At 36.3% G+C, this 20,788-nt stretch overlaps 1 protein-coding gene across 1 annotated transcript in view; it reads left to right on the forward strand.

Annotated features, from left to right (window-relative positions):
* Positions 1 to 3,055: 3,055 nt before the first annotated feature.
* Positions 3,056 to 20,788, forward strand: part of LOC100745595 (lachesin-like) — a gene marked incomplete at its 5' end in the record, with an annotated part of 85,456 nt that continues 67,723 nt past the window's right edge. The window contains 2 exons of the mRNA XM_024367484.2: positions 3,056 to 3,200; positions 3,584 to 3,708. Coding sequence (XP_024223252.2) covers positions 3,056 to 3,200; positions 3,584 to 3,708 — 270 coding nt within the window. The remainder of the gene's footprint in view (positions 3,201 to 3,583; positions 3,709 to 20,788) is intronic.

The following is a 20,788-nucleotide window of genomic DNA, read 5'->3' on the forward strand; positions in this document are numbered from 1 at the left end:
GCACGTTTCGTGGAAGTTGACATGCTCAAAATATCACAGACATACATGCACATCTAGGTGTATGTAAATGTTTGTATATTGGTCGTGAAAGCTATCGTGTTTCTCGATCTTTTATATTTTTCACTTTCGTCCGCTCAAGGCTGCTCCAATTAACGGAAGGCGTTGGCTATTGGCGCGAAACGCGTCACGTTTCGGATCTTCGGAGCTCTTTACGATTTCTGACGGATCGTGGTCTCGAAGAAGCCACTTCTTTCGCTGAGCACCCTTCTTTCGGTCGCTTTGACCGCTCTCTTGGCGCTCGTTAATTCGAACGACAGCCGATACTCAGGCATCGTATTTTAATTATCCCGTGATAGAAGCTACGGCTCGTGTCGGACTACTTTTACCCGTAATTAATACTTCACGATCTCCCCTAAGGCTTTCTCTGCTAAGTATGACGAGATTCTTGCTTGAATCACACTTTCCTTCTCTTTTTATTCTTTATCTTTTTTTCCAAACTGTAATGATCGCGCTCGTAATCTTCTATTTGACCTCGACTTCTTCGTTTTGCTTCTTCTCCTTTTCGTTTTTTATGTATTTTCAGAAATTTGCTGATTGACATCTAATTGGTAGGTCAATTATTGGTTGTTGATGGAATCGCGTGAAAAGAGACTGCTTGGTTCGCAGTCGGAGAAGGTGTAAGTTTTTTTCTAGTAAAATTTTATGAGTTAATAATTTTCGATCATTACGTGGTTAAGTCATTCTAAAGATTAAATTAATAAGTGCCATAATTTATATTTCACGTAAAAGAGCGAAGATAGAATCATAAGTTTCTTCAATAATTAGAATCGTTCGCTTTATCAATTTTCTATTGCATTATAACAAATAGTTTCATGGTAACTAATCAAAGCGAGGACGCTTTCTCACTCTTTCTCTCTCTTACTCCTTTTCTCTCGTGTGCGCTAATTATTGGTATATAATAATGCGTACTGCAAGTAGATTTAATTAGAAGCGCGTAAAAAGTACTTGGAGCTTCGTAGCTATATGACCGCGCTTCATTCCTTTGATAATGTTTGTCTATTGATTTCTATTTGTCATATTATTCTGTGCGAAAATTGGAAATATATAAAAATAAAGAGTACCAGACACATTCTGCTATTGCCAAACGAGAACAATATTATCTTGTTAACAACGAACGAAGAATACTTACCAACGTAAAACTACGCTCGTATTCCATAAAAATTCAAGGAAATTTCTATTCTTAATGAAGCTTGTTCTGCTGGAGCAGCCATTTAACCCCCGTTCGATATGAATCTTTGATTTCTTTGAAGTTTGCAGTCGTTATGAACTGTGAAGATCAGGATGAGCCTGGCCGCGAGAAGCACGTGCTACGTCGAAGGTAGGGAAGTTGAAAATACAGTCTCAGACGAAGGTACACGCGTGCAGAGGTACACGAGCGATGGCTCCTTTGGCCCGGTACATAGCGAAGTCGATGGCAGTGGCCCAAAGAGAATTTCCTAGTAGCGCAGGTCCTGCACGGTTGGCAAGCGGCAGTCACTTGGAGTTACCTTTAGAACTCACCTTTTCCTCCCCTCGTGTTTCTCCATTTTCTTTCCGTTCCATTTATTTGCTCGTGTATACGCGCATGTAAATCTAGGCTACATGAGAACCCGGAACGTGGCTTCTCTGCGTGGACGACCACGCTGTTCTGCATTTATTTTTATGGACGCCGTTGTAAACAAGTATCGTAACGCTTTGTGCTCCGGACAGGGAACAGATTCTTACAGCATAGCGTCGGAAGAATTCTGTGAGATCGTGGTTCTTGGTTTGTCGGTGAGTTGTATGGAATGTATAATACATGATTTAATTGTGCTGTTTTCAGTATATTCTATTTTGTAATTTGTATAATACCGTTGTACTCAAATGTTTTACAGTTATCCAATCTTCTTTAAATTTTAATTTAGCGTGGATGCCAATTTATCGATACGACTACCTACAGTATACGATTAAGAACTTTATATAGTTTGAGTTAAACCTAAGTTACAAAAGTTACAATTATATAGTTGTATATATATCCCACCGCTTCTCAAACTCAAACCTAACTTGAAAAATCCGCATCGTTAACTCGTTAGATATTAACGTTCAACGTATCAAGAAAGGGGACACAAAGTTAGAGAAATGAGACGTGCATAAGACACGTGGAGTAAATCTTCGTTCGATGTCTTGACACAGCAAGAGGATTTGCTTCTGAGGTTTGGGACAGAGTTTAAGGTAAGCGCGAAGGGTAGAGGAATACAGATGCAACTGTACAGATCGTTAGAGGAATCGCGTTCGAACTCTCGAAACTAGCGTTCTCTCACTGTAGGGAATTCTTTAGAATGGCGGGTTTCTTTAGAGGTAACGATCTTTCTCATTTTTGCTAGTTCCGTTTGCCTCTTGCCCAGCCATTCGTATCTACGCCTCCGCCACCCCTTTCATAGATCGATATTTCGTATTCCAGAGTATAATTCATAATAACGTTTGAACGGCGCGCTTAGATGTTAAAGAATCGGTAAGTGTATTTCGCAAATCGGCCTTCTTGTTTATCGAGTATCTTCTGCAGCAATTCACAAGAAATTCTAAGCGAATCTTGATGTTTCTTTGAGAGGATTTATTGATTTTTATTGACTTCATACAGCATTTATTAACGAAGAAATTTTGAAACTTGCCACGTGTTAAATTTCAATATATGAAAACTAGGTCAGATTTCAGAATGAATTTTTAAATAAATTTTACGTCACTGTTTCCACTGTTTTAAAATTCCCCCACAATCATTTTATACTTTTCAGAAAGTTCCTCCGCACAGTAACTTACCATTAATGTTTACTCTAATCTCTTTCTTTAAAAATTTCCTTTTAACTACTCTATTAGAAATAAATGGAGGAAACATTTCTTCTTCTTCTCCTTTCGAATTTGAAACCATTCTATGCCTTGAATAACGTCATTATCTTTCAACATCGAAACTCGTTTCGACCACGTAGCATCAGTTCGTATTCTTGTTCGTTCTTTCTCCCATAGAACGTACTCCATGAAATAATGCTATTCAACGAAGAAGACGCGATCGCGAATTTCAGGATGGATCGCTGGTACCGGTTGGACGAGACGAGTGTATCTGGAAATCGTGGCGAGGATTCGATCAGTTCCTCGCGAGAAGGACGGTCTGTTACTTTTCAAGACTGGCTGTGAGTAGATGTACCGCGCGGCAGACTTGAAAAATTGCATTTTGTATTCAATAACTAGGCTGTCAGTCCGAGCGGCGGCCTCCTATAACTCAAAGCGCATCCACACATCCACGTAGACATTGCCTCTCTTCTCCGATCGATCGATCTCTCCTCTTTCTGTGCAATCCAACCTTCGTAGGAAATACTAGTCACTCGCGGACCTCCGTCGAAAAGAAAGAAGTTTCTCCCTTCTGCGATCATAGGCCGAGTTTGGAGTTGTCTTGTTAGATGTACGAATTAATAGATTTGCGGCTGACAATTTTATCTAAAGCAGAAAACTTCTTTTAATTAAATATTCAAGCCTGCATCAACATTATGTTAACAGTCGTTTTATTTTGTTTCAGTTACAGTTGTTTCAGTTACCAGCGTACCGGATCCTGAGTTCATTGATGAAATAGGAAATATCACAGTGCCAGCAGGACGTACTGTAAAATTAGCCTGCAGTGTCAAGGACTTGGGCCCATACAAGGTAAATAAACGTATTCATTTCTACAAATTTGCTATAGCGCGCCTTAAAACTTACTTCGCGAAATTTCCTTCTACTTGGAATATTTCGTACAAAGCACGAGCCAATAAACGTGCGACGTCTAACAAATGTGCAGGGCGAAGTTTCTGGAGGGCGGCGGCACGTTCGCAATCGTAGCAAGGAAGATCCGCGTGTTTTGAGATGAGAAACGCGTTAGCCCGTCGGACGCGACGAGCGTCACGATGTATGCTAAGTAAGTGGCAGCAGGCGCCTCGGAAGTTCTCCGTTAGCTCGGCGCTGATTACGTGGCGTCGTTAGATCACGAGATCGAGCTGAAATCGTGCGGAGCTTTGATGAACGCGATTCATCAATGAAGGAGCTCGTTAAAATCGAAGCGCGCTCTACGTGAAACGCTGGGAAGCTTCGTGAACGAGCCGAGATATACGCGCGTATCCTGGTGGTAGGAAGAAGGTGTTCTTGAATAATTTTCTCATTCGGTGCACTCATATCCTGCACGTGAATAAATTAATTGCTTTCTCAGCGGGCGTTTTTAGTCCGAATGTTTACGAATTTTTACGCGATGAAAAAGGATATTTAGGCAACGAGTTTCGCTAGAGATATCGTTTACCGTATATATCGAGAAGTGTTTGGTATCTTGAATTAATTATATCAAGGACAAGCAATGTTTTAATGACGCGATGCTGCTATATTGAAAGCTGCTCCCCAAAAATTCAAGAATTTATAAGAAATTTAATCTTATCTTGGCGTTAAATTAACACATTGTAAAAATTAAACTTAAAATATAAACACATATACTATTAGATAATGCATAAATCTCAACTCGATACTCTCTTACAGAGATAAGATCTCTTACATCGTACAATTCAACAAAGATTCGACTGCCCAGCAACTTTTTATAGGATTCGAAGGATATAATTAACTACCAAGAGCTGAATAAATTGAAAAAGGAAGTATATAGCTGCACTCGACACCAGTGTTATTCGCGAGTATGATTGTTAAGAAATGCCAAGGCAGATGCTTAGAAACGAGTTGTTGAAAAGAAGGAAGAAACATACTCAAAGGACTGCAGTGGCTAGAAGGGGGCATAGAAGAGGAAACGGACGACGAAGTTCGTCGGCCACCTGAAATTTTCTATCCGTAGTAGGGAGGAAGATTGAATTGGCATCTTCTGGACTATCGCCAACTCGTACGTCGCGTAAGGGTCGTCGTGTCGTCGTCTTCTTGCCGTTTCTCGAATCTTAAATTCGGAATCCGTTCGATAGGATCCTTCGATGCGTTTAGGACGCGGTGACTTTTCTTTAGTACTACGTGAATCTTCGAAACTTTAATTTTACATGCACGTTCAGAGCGAAGAAGCAGGATACGTGGAAATCGATTACTGAAACGAGGCAAATCGCTAATACTTCTTCTGGCTTATGGAATTGCAATTTGGAAAATTGACAAATTCACGAAAACTAGTATATTATAAGATGGAATTTATTTCATGGAATATTTGATTACAATACCTTATCTCGAGATTAATTAGTTGAAATTATTTCGTCAATTCAAGAACTCGTAACGTTTCTCCGCGTTCTCCGTGTATTTGTTGGTCTCGAAGATGCGGTTATGAAAATATCCTCATCTTCAGTCACTAATGAGCAAGAGAAGTCAAACTTTGTGCATTTTAATTAAAGTTCGTCAGATCGTAAACCAACAACCTTTGTTAAGTATAGAAAACATAATATTAAAAATAAAGAGGTTACGTTCGTTCTATAATTAATCCACGTGGATAGAAAAAGCAAATGTAAATTACTCGAAGGTATCGAATTAAATCAACGAATGTACCTATATCGATGATCTTTTTCCTTCAATAGCCAACTTTAATTATATCGTCCACGCTTAAAAATATGACGTTTATCTAAATTCGACTCTTTTAGACTCGTAAAATTACATAAGACTCGTAAAAATAATCTAAAGAGAAATCCCCCTTTAAGGGTGATTACATTTAATCCTTTTGATAGGATCCTGAGAACATCTAATAGCACTATAAAGACGGCGACGGTTTGTCAACGATCAGAGGGCGTGAAGTGATTCTATACCTCGTTATACAAGTTGCTTCTAGCGGGCAACCCTTCTTACGAGTCGTATAGCGACCCCTAGCGGCCCTTAGTATTCCGTGGGAAGGTCGCCTAGGGATCGACACCGCTAAACACCCGCTTAGATCGAGCAAATCGTATCCTCTAACCTGGATGAACCTTTCCACTCCAATGTTTAGTCGGTTTACTATTCATTAAATAGCGTAACGCAATTACATCGAAGGAAAAAGAATCAAATTTTGTTACAAAAATTTTGTTGTCGCCTTAAATAAAATACTTCATTTTCCAAACCGGATAATTTGAAATATGATGGTGAGACTCTATGGTGAAGAGACACCAAAAGAATCCTAGCGGTGGTTCTTTCATACAATGTTATCTGATTGGCCTTCGGCGTTTCATGGAAAATCACCGCGGGAAGTGACATCGCTATACACGCACTTAAACCGGTCAGCTCGCACCCTCGAAGCGAGACCAAGCGATTACCTTACGATCATCCGGCTCGCCACTCGTCGCATCCGGGATCGCCTCGGTATCGTTGCCGACGTGATCCGATATCGTGGTCACATTTATAAGTTTATTCGTCGTTAGATCAATTTTACAACTACACCGACGTGAATTTTCGACATGTTATATGGTGAATAGGGAACAGGCTGCTATTTTCATGATTCGCAGTCTCTAGTCTTTTTCCTTAACCTGGATCGTTTTATAAATCCTTGAATCGTCGTTTAGTGCTATAACCACATGGTGGAATATAATTCATGGTATATATTTTCCTTATTTCTAGTATAATGTTTCACTTTTCAAAAGACGTGTTGTTAAAAAATTTAATATTTGACCCTTTTGCTCTTGACGACAAATTTTACATAAATGGAACATCGAATATTATACGAACCAGCAACGGCGCGAATAAGTTAACGCGCCTCGAGAAATGTAAGCTGGATGCAAGAAAAGCTCAATTTCTTTTACGGTTCGATCGGGCTAGTTCGACATCACAAATGGCGTCAATAATGCTTAGGATTCGCTGTAGAAATATTCGCATTATGTGAATCTGTGGCCGTTTATTCGTTTGTGCGGATGGGTCTGTGGTGAAAATCATAACTAAAAAGGCATCTGTCAGTAGAATATATCTACATCGTACAAGAAAAGTACCACGAAAAGAAGGTATTAAAATTCCTCTGTCGCTGTTCCGCTGCGCCGTCAATACAGAGACAGTGAGAAGAGTCGATTGCCGAGGAATTTCCCCTTATATTTATTGGCTTCTGCGATGTAAGACATTCGTATGAACGTAATTCGAAAATGTTTTACTTCTTTTCTTGTTTTTCTTCTTTTTTCTAATTGGCTATGGTTAATTATACTAGTTAGTTACGTCTATGTTTATTCATCGTAGAAACGACAATCAAATGATAGCTTGTTAACGAAAATCATCAGGTGTTTCAGTCCCACGTTAGATGGAATGATGATGAATATTTTCAAGAACAAAATTCGCTAATCTCAATTTACAAATTCCTCAGAAATGTTATAATCAAAGGTATTAAAAGATCTTTACGCAAATATTCCCCTACGTTAATAATTCTTGCGTAAAAATTACCAGGAAATAAGTTGCAAGAACAACATGAATTTTATTTTCGCGTTATGGATAGATACAAAGCTTTATGCAATTAGGAGAACCATATATCAACTGAAAGTCAAGCAAACTAGAACTCTTTAAATATTTATCTGAGGGAAAAATCGATACATGACATTACGAAGACAAAAATTTCGGGTTGCTTGTACAAGATCGTTATCGAAGTTGCTCACGACGCGTATCAAGGCTTCATCTAACCGGGGATCTCTCGATTTAATGATATTATTTTGCGATACTGGTCACGGCCTACATGCGATGCTGGACCTCGTAACGTGGGTAGATTGGCCGGAACGATCGACCTTTCTACGGAAATAGGACGAGGAAGAGATGCCTGATAAGAAAATGTATATTTCGATCCTGACTCAGGATGATCTTTCCGTCCGCTCCTTCATTTTACGATTATGAAAGAAAATTGTCCATGACAAGCTGGATACATAGAAATTGACGACTCGTGAATATCTCTTCTGATATAACATATATTACATTTTATAAAATATTACTCGCGGCTTTTATTTTTCGGGCGTTCCGCACCTTTTAATTTTTTCTATTTCAATAATACATAAAACTTGCTAAAAGAGCATGGAAGGAATTTTAGGTGTTAATAACTGAAAACTAATTTCAGTGGATATATTTTGGTTAAAAAATTAATATTGTAAGGAATTTATATTAAAATGAATAATGGAACGCGTAATGATAAAAATGATAAAATTCTTGGAATATTCAAATAATTCATGTGGAATTTATTGTGTGAAATAATTTGTAAAAGTGTAAGATAAACGTGATTTTATTCTATTGTCGCTGTTTATAATGAGATGTTAAAAATATATTCAAATTTTAAAGATAGTAGTAACGAGCAATAGAAAAAATTTTCATTTCAACGATATTGCACCCGCTCGAAACCATTTTTAGTGAACGATAAAATTCTTCAAGTACTATTCATAAACTTGCAATAGTCTTGCAATTTCCCCCCGCAAAAAGAAAAGAAAATATTTTTTAACGCAATGTACCATGAGCGATACCTAGCATAAACTTCACTACCATTTTGTTATTTATTTATCCCAGCGCTTCATCTGTAGTAAAACGAGCGACTCCTCAGAATTTTTCATCGCGAGACGATTCTTCTTCCGCCTGTATTAAGTTCTATTCAGATTATTCCCCAATTAACTAGCCTGAATGATTTTTCAATTGATCCTTGGCAGACAGACCGGCATCGTCGCCGTCAACTTCCAAGAGGTTCGTTATCCACGATTTCCTTCTGCCTTTCTACAGGAATGGGTAATGAACTGGAGGGGTGGCAGGTTGTATTATTAAGATGTTACCCTGCGTGAAAGTCGAACGGACTGACTGCTACAGACAGTGATGGAAATGAGTGTTGTTCGAACTAAACTAGTGGAAAATATATTTTTCTGTTTGACGCGTTACAAATAGAAATATTTTATTTAAATTTAATTGGATTACAAAGATTTATTAGACCATAGAAATACTTGGTTTTCGTGAAAAAATTCTTCTTTGTAATGATTTCGAAATATCTTTAAAACGCTTTACTTTCATTTTTGCGGCTCTTTTCAAATATTTCAACGAATAGTCAAAGGACATCGGATTGTTCCGCAAACAATAGAATCCAGATCTTGGATAGTGCTCTCTCTAAAGCTCTAAATCTTATCCTACTAAACTAATTCCCCTATCAATTGCTCCTATTCGGATTACGTTACAATGAAAGAACCCAGTATTCAAGCTCTGATTCGTGTTTTTCTTCGTAAAGTTGAACCAATGAGTTAGCATCAGGATATCTATCTATCGTTATATCGATCGTTCCGCGGGCTTTGCTCAAACCTGTCGCCAGGACACAGAGTATGGTCCGTGAGTGTACAGTAGTGTACACACGTATATAGCGGAGGACTACTCCGAAGCACCGACAGCAAAACCGCAAACACGCGGCTTGGCGCGACCAAACCCCAAACCAAAGCCAACACTATGGCTGCGAGGGTAAGTAGAGCTTATGTAGTTCGAATCGTGAGATTCTAGGGGCAAGGGAGAGCTAGATAGGACAACGAAGGAAACGTGGCGCAATCATGAGAGTAGACACTTTCTAATTGGATGCACGTAATCATCTGAGAAAGAACACTTTCGATGTTCTCGTTAGAGAGTTTGACAAATGATGTATTATCGAGTGACTAGACCGCGTTATTCCCTAATCATGTTTAGGACGATTTTCAAGAATTTGTGATTAGGGATTTATCGATGATAATTTCTTAAATATTATATTATTTCATGCAAGAACGTTCGTGAATAGTTACGTATTCCAATTGGAAAAAAGTAGAAAACGCGAGGATGGTCGATCGACTGAAATTTACATTTAATTTGCATTCGCGTGGATCATCTGTCGGAGAACATGGATCGATCTCGTGCAAGAAATTGGCCGATTAAGAAGATTTCGAGTGGACTCAGGAAGATTCTTTAGACGAGATTTATAGATTTGTATTTAGCAGGTATTTGAGCTGGTTGGTTTATTTTAGGAAGTTTAACTAGAAATAGAAATTTCGCTTTAACATTAAAGGGCCAAATAGTTGATTGACTATAGCATACTCATAAAATTAAGTTAATATTAAATATTTCTTTCATTAAGACACACTTTTATCAGAGATAGACCTCTAAAGGTATTTTTGGACAGCTGTTTGTCGGTTCTCAAAAAAGATTTGGCGGAAGATATTTGGTACCGGATTATTAAAAAGTATAACCTAGAAACGAATATGAAATGGCGCGGAATAATTTAATGATTTGAATTTTTTAGTTTGTCATAGGTACACGTAAGAATTTTTATGTAGCTTTTCTACAACAACATTCTTCCAATATTCGACCCATTTTATTTTTATTCATGTAAATGTTTATTTTTTTGCGATAAAAACGAAACCCTTGCTCTCAACATGAAGTACTATGGTATTACCTTTAGAACAAAAATGTAATTTCATCAATATCAAAAACAGACAGAAAAAGAGTGTTGGGATTGTCGTAAAAGACGGTACTCAAGTATTTGTATCTGTTAGACAGCTTCGCTTCGCGTGGCTTTGACCCTTTTTATTTTCTGATATTTTCGCCTTAAACTCATAAATTGCCACAGTCAGAGTTCATACACTTCCTTCGGTACGCTGTTATTCTGCGTGTTCCTCTTTTTGTTTCTATCCGTTGGCGTAATCATTTTAAAAGCGTCGTAAGTTGCAATATTTTCTTTCGCGTATCGCTGAACGTAAATGGTTCTGGTATAAAAGTTGCCAATTTGCGCGATCAATTTAATTCCCGCTTTACTGTAATCTTTTAGTATGCTGCACAATGTTGCAAACACGAGTCAAAAGCATTATCAACGATTTGTCGTGATACGAATTGTCAACGATACAAACATGTACTAATACTTTTAGCATTATACTAATTTTGCTTTGAATTCTGTGACGCGCATTTAATTTGAATTAGGGCGTTATAAATAATTTCCTGCGTTTAGAAATAACGGAATAGCGAAGAATAACTTTGAAGCCTAACAATTTATTTTATATATGAAATATAATACAACAGACAATAAGTTACTTTACATTATAAAAGAATATTTTTATTGCACTATTCTTAATGACAGAGTTACTATGAATGATATTTCCAAAAATAATTTTCAAGATAGGAGAATATTTTAAAAACATTTTACGTCATCTGTGATACGATGCGGACAGCACAGCACAATATTGGTGCTTTTAATCTTCTTCAAACAAAAATCCATAATAACAGCTATTTCTAGTATCAAGTATATTTAGTTATTAATAAGTTCATGTCGTACAAATTACGTATTACTATAGTTATATATTGAATGGAATATATTACACATTAATTTATCTTATTTAAAATAGCTGTATAATCTACTAAATGTATCTCAATTTCCTAATTAATCTGGATTTACTATTTCAAAGTATTTATTCCCTTAAACCATTAAAAAAATTTATTTCAAATAGAAAAATAAAATCTAAAAGAAAGGATATGCACGTGTAACGATTGTCGATAGTCTCCAAAGTCACTTCGAAGCAAAAGACGAAACAAAAATTATTCCGATACGATCAAAACCGTGGCGTTGTATTAAAATCGGTCGGGAAACGTTATTCGTGAACGATTGGTCAGCAGCGCACAAATCGAAACGTTTCTTTGCGCTCGAATTCATGTCGAATTATTATTTCGCGATTTTCGCTGGTATACATTGAATCATGTTTCGCCTCGACGAAACAGATTGTACCGACGGTATACGGGAGCGGGAGTGAACGCTGGTTCCAAATTCAACCCAGTCGACGTTTTTCCGTCGAAAACGTCGAACGATAAGTGTTCGATCGGCCGGGCAAACGATTAAATAAAAATAAATTTTCGATTTTGTATATGCCGTCAAAAATACTGGACCGGATAGATTGTAGTGAACGAAATGAAAGGGCGTGAAAGAAACGCGCTGTATTTTTCTTGTTTCGGGCCAAACATTCGATGGTAATGGAATTTGTTGTTCGACGAAACGCGGCGTCGACGTCGGATCCTTTCATCGTCGGTTCACATCGTTACGACGCAAATATGGACGATTGATCAATAATAACGATTTTTACTGAGGAATATGAAGTATTTTCGGAGCGAAAATAACGCAATGGGTGAAAACGTTTCACGAAGGAATGTCGAAATTTCCACCACAGAAATACTACTATACATTATTACAATATCGTAAATACATATTTGCGAATGCTAGCAGAATCGATTACTAAGATTATATATCGATTAGTAGAAACGGTTATGAATGTAAATTTCTTTTCTTTTTACTAAAAATTTCGGATACAGATGTATTATAATTGTACATTTTACGAAATTATAAAATATTACATAACGATACAACTGGAAAACAAAGATCGACCTTTACAAATGAAAATATACAATAAAATTACAGACCTCCTTCTTTACTTTTATTTCTTTTTGGTTTCTTCTAAATACGCAAATTACAACTATTTATGAAAGTCAAAATGTGAAGACACGCTGTGACGTTTGGAATAACTACTCATGTTGCGACGTTTAACAGCAGTTGGAAATTTATCTTAAGAAAATTGTATATTAATTTCACTCTTTGAACATTATATAGATTACATTGCCATAACACGTGGTTGAGAATTCCATTTTCAAGATTACATCTGTATTTGGAGTTGTTAATAATACCGACGTGAGCGAGACAAGCGGATATCTGACAGTGATTTGCTCTACCTCTATTTACAGTTACAATAACTTGGCGAGACAATTTCTTATGTCCATTCCACGGTGTTCGATTATTGCTGAAGAAATATTGAAAGTAAAATTTACCTTTACACATCCCTTGTTTTTTGATTATATTAGCTGTATGCAAAAAAGCTCTTTTCTTGAATAATTCCAGTAGAAGAATGCAGTAAAAAGAATTCTTGGAATGTCTATAGAGCTGGGGACGGTAGCGCCTTTAGTTAAACCATCAACCTGATTACTCCAGATCTCCAAGTGTGGCGGAACCCAGAAGAATTTAATGAAATAATTATTCAAATCGTCATGAATAAATTAATTGTATTTCTTATTTATATTTAGAATATAGATGTTAGTTTTGATATAAAATTTGATAGATCATAAACTTTGTAGGGCACTAAGAGAAACCAAGAAGAGATAAGACAGTTATGATTAATGTTATTTAACGCAATATCAAGAGCATTATTTAGAGCAACACATTCAACTGTAAACACTGAGGCCCAAACTCTTTATTGAATAAATATTTAGATCAGAGCAGGAGCAAGCAGAGCCGACATGATTAGAACATGAAATTTTATTGCCGTCAGTGAATATAAAGTACGTGGAGAAATTTCTCACCAATCGTTCATACTCAGATTGGGGTCTTAAATTTTCTTAAGTTCAAGACCAAATTCATAGTCAAATAAAATTGAGGTAATCAACGCTTTGAAATCGTAACAGTAAATATTGAAGTGACTCTGCGAATCAATTTTGTTACATAAATCCATAAAGAATGAAATGCATCGATTTAGAATTCCATTGTTAAAAGCTTTATTTTTGGTTATGTTGAAGTAGTATTTAATTGCATTAAGACAAAGAAAGTTTCTATTTGATAGAATTTTTGCAAGGAAACAATTACACAAAAACTTATCATGCTCCTTTAAAAGAGGAAGTTTGAATTCTGCTAACATCTATAGAGAGTTTCTACGGTAGTCGAGAGCTACTCTAATCACTGAGTAGTGAAATCTTTCAAGCTTTTCACACAGTATTGTTGTTTTGGGAAGTCTCATAATCAAAAACAGAACAAACAAAACTTTCATAAAAGGTTTCATGACATGACAGAATCAAAACCTGAGCAAGAGTTTTTTTATATTAAGAGAGTTGGAGCATTTCTTAGTTGCACAATAAACTTGAGCAATGAAAGACATTTTGTAGTCAGAAATAATGTCCCAGAAACAGTTTCGTTGAATTTAATAGATAGATTATCAATTTCGATTGCAATGAAGCCAGGTGCAATTTCTTTTTATTGAAGTGAAGGCATGCTGCTAGGAGCGAGGTGTAGACTCAAATCAAAAACGTTTTTTTATTACTCTGATGGTTTCCTCAATGACTCTTATGCCTTTCTCGATAAACACAAATTTAAAGTAAAGAATAAGATCAGCAGCATTTTTTTGCAAATTATCAAGCCAATATTGAGTAGTTATTTTAATCCAACTATTTTTAAAGATCTTGTACATGTTCCAAACATGCTTAGGACCCATCTAAAGATTAATGCTTTCGGCAAAAAGCTTGGTGCACTCTCTTTTTCTCTTTCTAAAAGTTTTGATAAATAGAGTACACGATTTTTTCTAATTTATCAAATCTCTTACTTTAACATATGCTCTCTGTTGCGTATTATCGACTAAAGAGCAACCGGTCAGGTCAAACCGATCGGTCGATATCGTGTACCTCGAATGACTTAACGTTCAAGGGGTGGACATGGAATAACTCGAGTGTTAGATTTAGATGGCACTTTATTTGTATTCGTTGTAGCACTTAACCGAACCAAGTCTGCGACTTTGTCGTCCTGTGTCTGTAGTCTTCGTTGCTTGTAGTTGAATTAAGTTGGGACTCTGTCGTCCTCTGTCTGTAGTCTTCGTTGCTTGTAGTTGAATTAAGTTGGGACTCTGTCGTCCTCTGTCTGTAGTCTTCGTTGCTTGTAGTTGAATTAAGTTGGGACTCTGTCGTCCTCTGTCTGTAGTCTTCGTTGCTTGTAGTTGAACTAAGTTGGGATTCTGTCGTCCTGTGTCTGTAGTCTTCGTTGCTTATAGTTGAACTCAGTAAGGACTCTGTCGTCCTGTGTGTACTGTCCGATGGTTGAAGCTGAACTCAATTTGCCGTTGGATTTCTTCTTTCCACCGTGCCCTTTCGGCTGGTCCTTTTCTGGGTTTTGTCTGGCCTCGAATAATGAGGGAAATGGGCCTGTCCGTGCCATAAACGGACGGCCGACTAAAATTCCGAACACTCTCATTTTTTATTTTGTCACACTCGGCGTCTCACTAGAGAACTGGGTTGCGCTTTCTAAGATAAAGGACATGTTGTTTAATAGGAATACAACATTTAACTGCTTCAACTAAAATATGCACGAAAGTATTTTATTTTTGTTATTCGGTTAATTGATTGTATTCGGTATAAGGAAGTCGCGAATAAGAATTTTCGAGTTCTTTATCAAATTTAACCAAGTCAAAATTGGAGGATCATTGGTCATAGACATATTTATCAACATTACCATTTATATAAATTGGAAAGTGATTAGAACTCCAGGTCTCGTCATATACTCTAACTTCTATTTTGACCGAAGAGCTAACGGTAGAAAAAATTAGATCAAGATTAGATTTAATAGAACGATGTATATCTATATGAGTGTTTGAATTATCGTTCTATAAGAATAAATTATTAAATTCGGCAATGTTTTCGAGTCCAAGTCCATTTCTACCAGAATATTGACAATTCTAATTTTTATTGTATGCATTAAGATCGCTCACAAGTATACAGTTATTGTTTGTATTAATATTTTGAACAATAGTATTCCAATGATCTTGAGAAAGAATGATTCCTGGGGTTCTGTAACAAATTATCAAATCTAAAGGAATCTGCACGTTCAAGACAAGAATACCGCAAATATCGTCAGATTGATCGAATCTTTTTACATTATTTCTTTCGGAGAAAGCGAAATTTTTACATACAGCTATTAAGACTGCTATTAAGATTATTGGAAAACCAGGAAAATTAATCTTATCAATTTGGGAGAACCAAGATTCTATGTAGATTAGGATATCAACATCAAGAAGCCGGATCCGAATCCGAATTTCAAGTGTCCTTCATTGAATACTATTTATTGTTTATTATCTATTTTATTGTTTATGTGAATGAAGATATAGTTGAAGTTACTAGGTTGTGTTTCTTGAACATCTACGGAACACGAATAGGTACTGGAAGAACCATAATCCAGATCGGAATTTGCCAATTTCTTGATGATTCTGGCAATGCGATTTTTTAACTCACGCTCAGTAAATAGGTTCTTTATGTCAGAACGCATGCCGATAATAACAGGGATATCTCTAGTGAATCTTAGTGGATTATACAAAATTTGAATGTAATATAAAAATGTAAAAATTAATGTAAACATTCAATGATACCGTCAAAATTTAGTGGATGTGTTTGTTAAAATTGATTCTTTAGCAGGTTGCAACTGAGTAGATAATTCTTGAATTGAGAATTTGGATGTTTGAAATTTTCTGATTTTTGTGGTAACTTTTTTTACTTTGGTAGGAGCTATACATTGTGTTTCTTTTCCGTAGATATGTCAGCAGAATCGTTAGTGGAAGTAACATTAGACAATGGCTTTTTAGTGACTGGGGCTGGAGGTGGTGGCATAATAGGTTTATTGGTTGGTTACAGAGATGGGTCCTTATCTTCAGACATAAATAGGCACAAATTCAAAATTTTGCTCTTTCACGTGATAAGATCGTAACAGAGATAGCTTCGCTTTCATAACACTATAAAATTGGCGAGTATTGAAGAGAGGGATCAGTATTCTTACAAAATTTGGCTAAATGGCCCTCCTTTTTGCAGAGAAAATAAGTGAGTTTTCAGTGAATAAATATATCCCATAATTGGTACTGTCACAGTTAATTTGCAATACACGAATGAAATTTACATCAAGAAGAACAAAGAAAAAATGTTAATATGTATATAATATAAATATTTAAAAGAGAAAATAAGCTTTTCTTATCTAAAAATAGTAGTATTTCGATCACGTTACATGATATAGAAGCCCAGACAGACAGAATAGCCTTAAACATAGAATAGGGCGTATAAAGCAAAATTCTATTTCGATTTTTGCATTCCTATAGCAATATTAGACATTGCAATAAATTGTTATTTATACGCTTATCGGATATTTGATAGTTTCCCTTGAATTATGCTTATACCCAACTATGCAATATGCAATACTTTATTGCAACACGTGCAACAATCCACCGAAATAAATTTCCGAAAAGACTCTTCGCTCTTCGAAATGCTATTTTAGCTAGCGAAATCTAAATGCACATTATTTTCCAAAATGTCTACATCTTTCGTGATGACTTTCATTGATAAATAATAAATTATCAGGAATATTAATCTTCTATTCCGTTGGTTTTCAATGTGAAATTAAAATTACTCTTTTGCTATTAGAAAATATTTGAATAGTATTGTTCATCGTGTGATAAATTCGATGTTTATTTAAATTATATTTGAATATATACAGGATGGGGCATATAACTGCGACAGTTTCGATTACTGCGTGAATGATGATTTGAATGAAAACCCTTTAGATAAAAATTGGATAGTTTCAAAGAGGACATAATTTGAAACGATTAATTTTTTGCAGGAGGATACGTAGAAGAGATATGAAGGTCCAGTTTATTTTTTTTTTAATGGAACTGTATATCTTTTTTACACATATATATTCTACATCAAAAGATATTAAGGTAGAATATTGAAAACTTAGCAATTCATAAGATATTTCAAATTAAAAAGTGAAATATTTCATGTAAAAATTTGAAATACTTAACGAATAATTGATTTTCCCCTACCTTGTATATGTATAAATATCCACGGCATCAATTATAGAATCAATTGCTTTATTGCACTTTCGGAGCTTTAATCTTTCTCTTTTACGTATTATTTCAATCTTGCTAATAAAGGCATTAATGGATTATTCGTAATACCCTTTGGAAAAAAATAATTACTTTTAAAACGCTTTGAAACTTTTCCTCGTTAATTCTTTCCGACTTTAAAAAGGAATATAAGGAATTCTAAATAAAATAATCTCACTTCATTTATCATATATAACGTTGCTATATCCGGCAATATCACCTATCGAGCCCTTCTGCAACGGAAGAAATCGTCGTGTTTAGAAGCATTCAGTCAGAATCAAGATCGATCGGAACGGGATAAGAGGTTTAAAATAGTCAGGATTTTCATCGCAGGCGTTTCCAAACCGACAAGTTGCAAGGTGCGCAATGGCACATAGGAAAAATTCGGCCTAAGCGCGGACCGAAGGCTGCTGGCTCTATCCCATCGTTTTAGCTGGATGAAGGACTGGACGCGGAGGAGCTTTTCGAATAATAAAAAGAACGTGTGCGGAGCGCACACGCGGCGCCAAAGTGCCGAAGAGTGTTCCATCGTGTTCGAACTAATCGATGCGTTAATCTCCTGGCCTTTTATCCCTCCTTTCCCTGCTCCTCGTCCCCTTTTCCCCACGGTCCCTTGCAGCGATAGGGTTGCCGCCCTTTTTCGATCCAAGCCCAGAATGGGCCGATGGAATATTTTCTCGCTGCTGGAAGTCGAAGAACGACGTAGAGATATATCGGCGAATTCTTCGTCGACACGTTTTCCTTTCACCCTCCACTTTCGTATAATGTCAACCGATAATAATCGCCGTGGCTCGGCGCTCGACGACGACGCCCATTTCCGGGGGAAAACTTCAGTTTCGAATTTTCTGCTCTATCCAAATGTTCTTTGAGGAATCGGATTTTCAGATACAATCGCAACTCTTTGCCAAAGTATAGCGTGTCGCATTGGGAAATTCATTTTAATTTCCAACGATTCGAATTTTTGTCACTAGAGAAAATACACGACGGTGTAGTTTAATCTTAGGATACAAACGACTTTTTACGACCGGAAACTTTTATTACGAACCAGTTATTAAGTACTACAATTACTATTTTTCTTCAAGTATGATGGCAGATAGTAGAAAGAATCTTTCATAATTCTATATCTTATTCACCCTAATATTATTACAGACGTTTTGCTTTCTGGCGAAGGCGTAATAAGTAGGTCAGACAGCTGGTTGCTGGTGCGATTAGAATAATTGGTAAACTTTATCATACTTTGGCTAGAAAGTAGAGTGTAATATCTCGTAAAACACACTTTCACGATTAAAGAAAGTTGGAATTGTCTTTAAGGATAGAGATGCATGGCATAATTTAAACAAGCGATATAAATTTATTGGCCTTTGCAAACAAATTTTATGTACCTGCTGTATACGAAGTTTGTAGGAACTTGTTGTTACGAAAGATGGATGTTTACAAAGCGTGGAATAATTAACAAACCTTAATCGATTACCGCTTTAATTCTATTCGTTACGTCTATGTTAAAAGTAGCAGAAAGTATATAATTAAATTTCAGTTGTAATGAAGCATTAAAATGAAACTAAAATATTAAGCGAACCATTAAAATGATAAATGAACAAATAAATCTGTAAATAAAATATAAATGAAACGCGATCAATCAGCAGTGCGTTAATATTCGAATGACTACGTATTTTGACGAATGAAACTTAAGAGATCTAAAAATTGATTCGTTCAAGGGGAAGAAGATTTATTATTAATTAAATTACGACATTGAACAGATATCAATACTGGTATCACTACGGAAGATCAATACTAACATTAAATTTACATTTAATCATCATGTGTAATCGTCGTGAGCAAGAGCTGTTTTCAGTACGACATCGCACGGTATCAAAGCAGAATAAACATACTCGCGGTACAACTATGTATAATTACTGACAAATTTAACTTTTGACTAGCTAAAACATCGGTTACATAACCGGTTCTCTACATAAATGCGAAAAGACGAGTATGACCATGCTCTTCGCTCGTCTATATATCTACTGTATTTACACTGAAATTAATATCTAATTAACTTGCTGTAAAACATACATCCTGTCGACCGGTGTAAGCTGTAAACTGTAATTTGGAAAAAAAAGAAAATTAAGTAAATTATTATATAAACGAAATACCCGTAATTCCATAACAAAAACAGTAACTTCAGTTAACATTTACGTCACAAATTAGAGGAATATTTTTTCACAACAATAATTGAAAGCAATGGATGACAGACAAAGAAACACGGCCATTTTTCTGTTCAGAGAATAATCCCAGTTGTCCATTACGCTTTTACGGCGTTTCATTTCGCACTGACAATGAGAAAAGAACAACTTGTCAGCGGTGCACACGACTGACCGTAAAAACGTGGATGTAAGACTGTTATAATGACGTCCACCCCAACATCGACGATAAGGCCATGGCCAAACAAAATTTACGCCATCAAGATGATTTAAATTTCGGGTCAAAGCGAACTAACCTTTGTTGTATCGAGCCGTGTGTGCATCTGATTTTTCGAGGAACAAACGTAAATCTGAGATGTGTACAGAATGTTTTAAGTGATAAGATACATATGCACGTATGCTTGATTTTTGATGACGAGTTTAACTAATTATCGCTTAAAAAATCATAATATTTCCTTTTATTTATTTATTATATTTTGATACACAAAAGGTAAATGCGAAAACGTCATCCTGATGAATATGCGATTGTTCATCACACGAAAAGTGAATCTCGTAGTTATGAAACTCTAATCGCAGTTCGAAACGGATCCTATTAATTAAACGAACTCGGAATCAGCTTTAGCAAATTAACCGTGCAAGTGCATTGAGTTCTGGTCGTCGTTGGCGTTCGTCAAACATGCGAGTTACTTTCAATTAATGGTTAATCGCATTTACCCGTGTCAGCACACGTGCTTTACACTTGTAGAGACACGTGGACGCGCTCCTGTCAAATTTCTTTTCATCTTGCATAGTCTGAAAACACGCGCACATCTTCCTAATTAATCAGCAACTATGTTACATGATCTCGCGGGAACTGATTGCTGTTTCGACTGGCCGTAATTCGTTAGACAGCCGGCTTTTCCTCAAACCCGATCACGTTGCTTTGAATTTAGCTGTATTTTCAAACAAGCTTTGTAGTCACGT

The sequence above is a fragment of the Bombus impatiens genome, unplaced genomic scaffold (genome assembly GCF_000188095.3).
Source record: "Bombus impatiens unplaced genomic scaffold, BIMP_2.2 scf_0023, whole genome shotgun sequence".
NCBI lineage: Eukaryota > Metazoa > Arthropoda > Insecta > Hymenoptera > Apidae > Bombus > Bombus impatiens.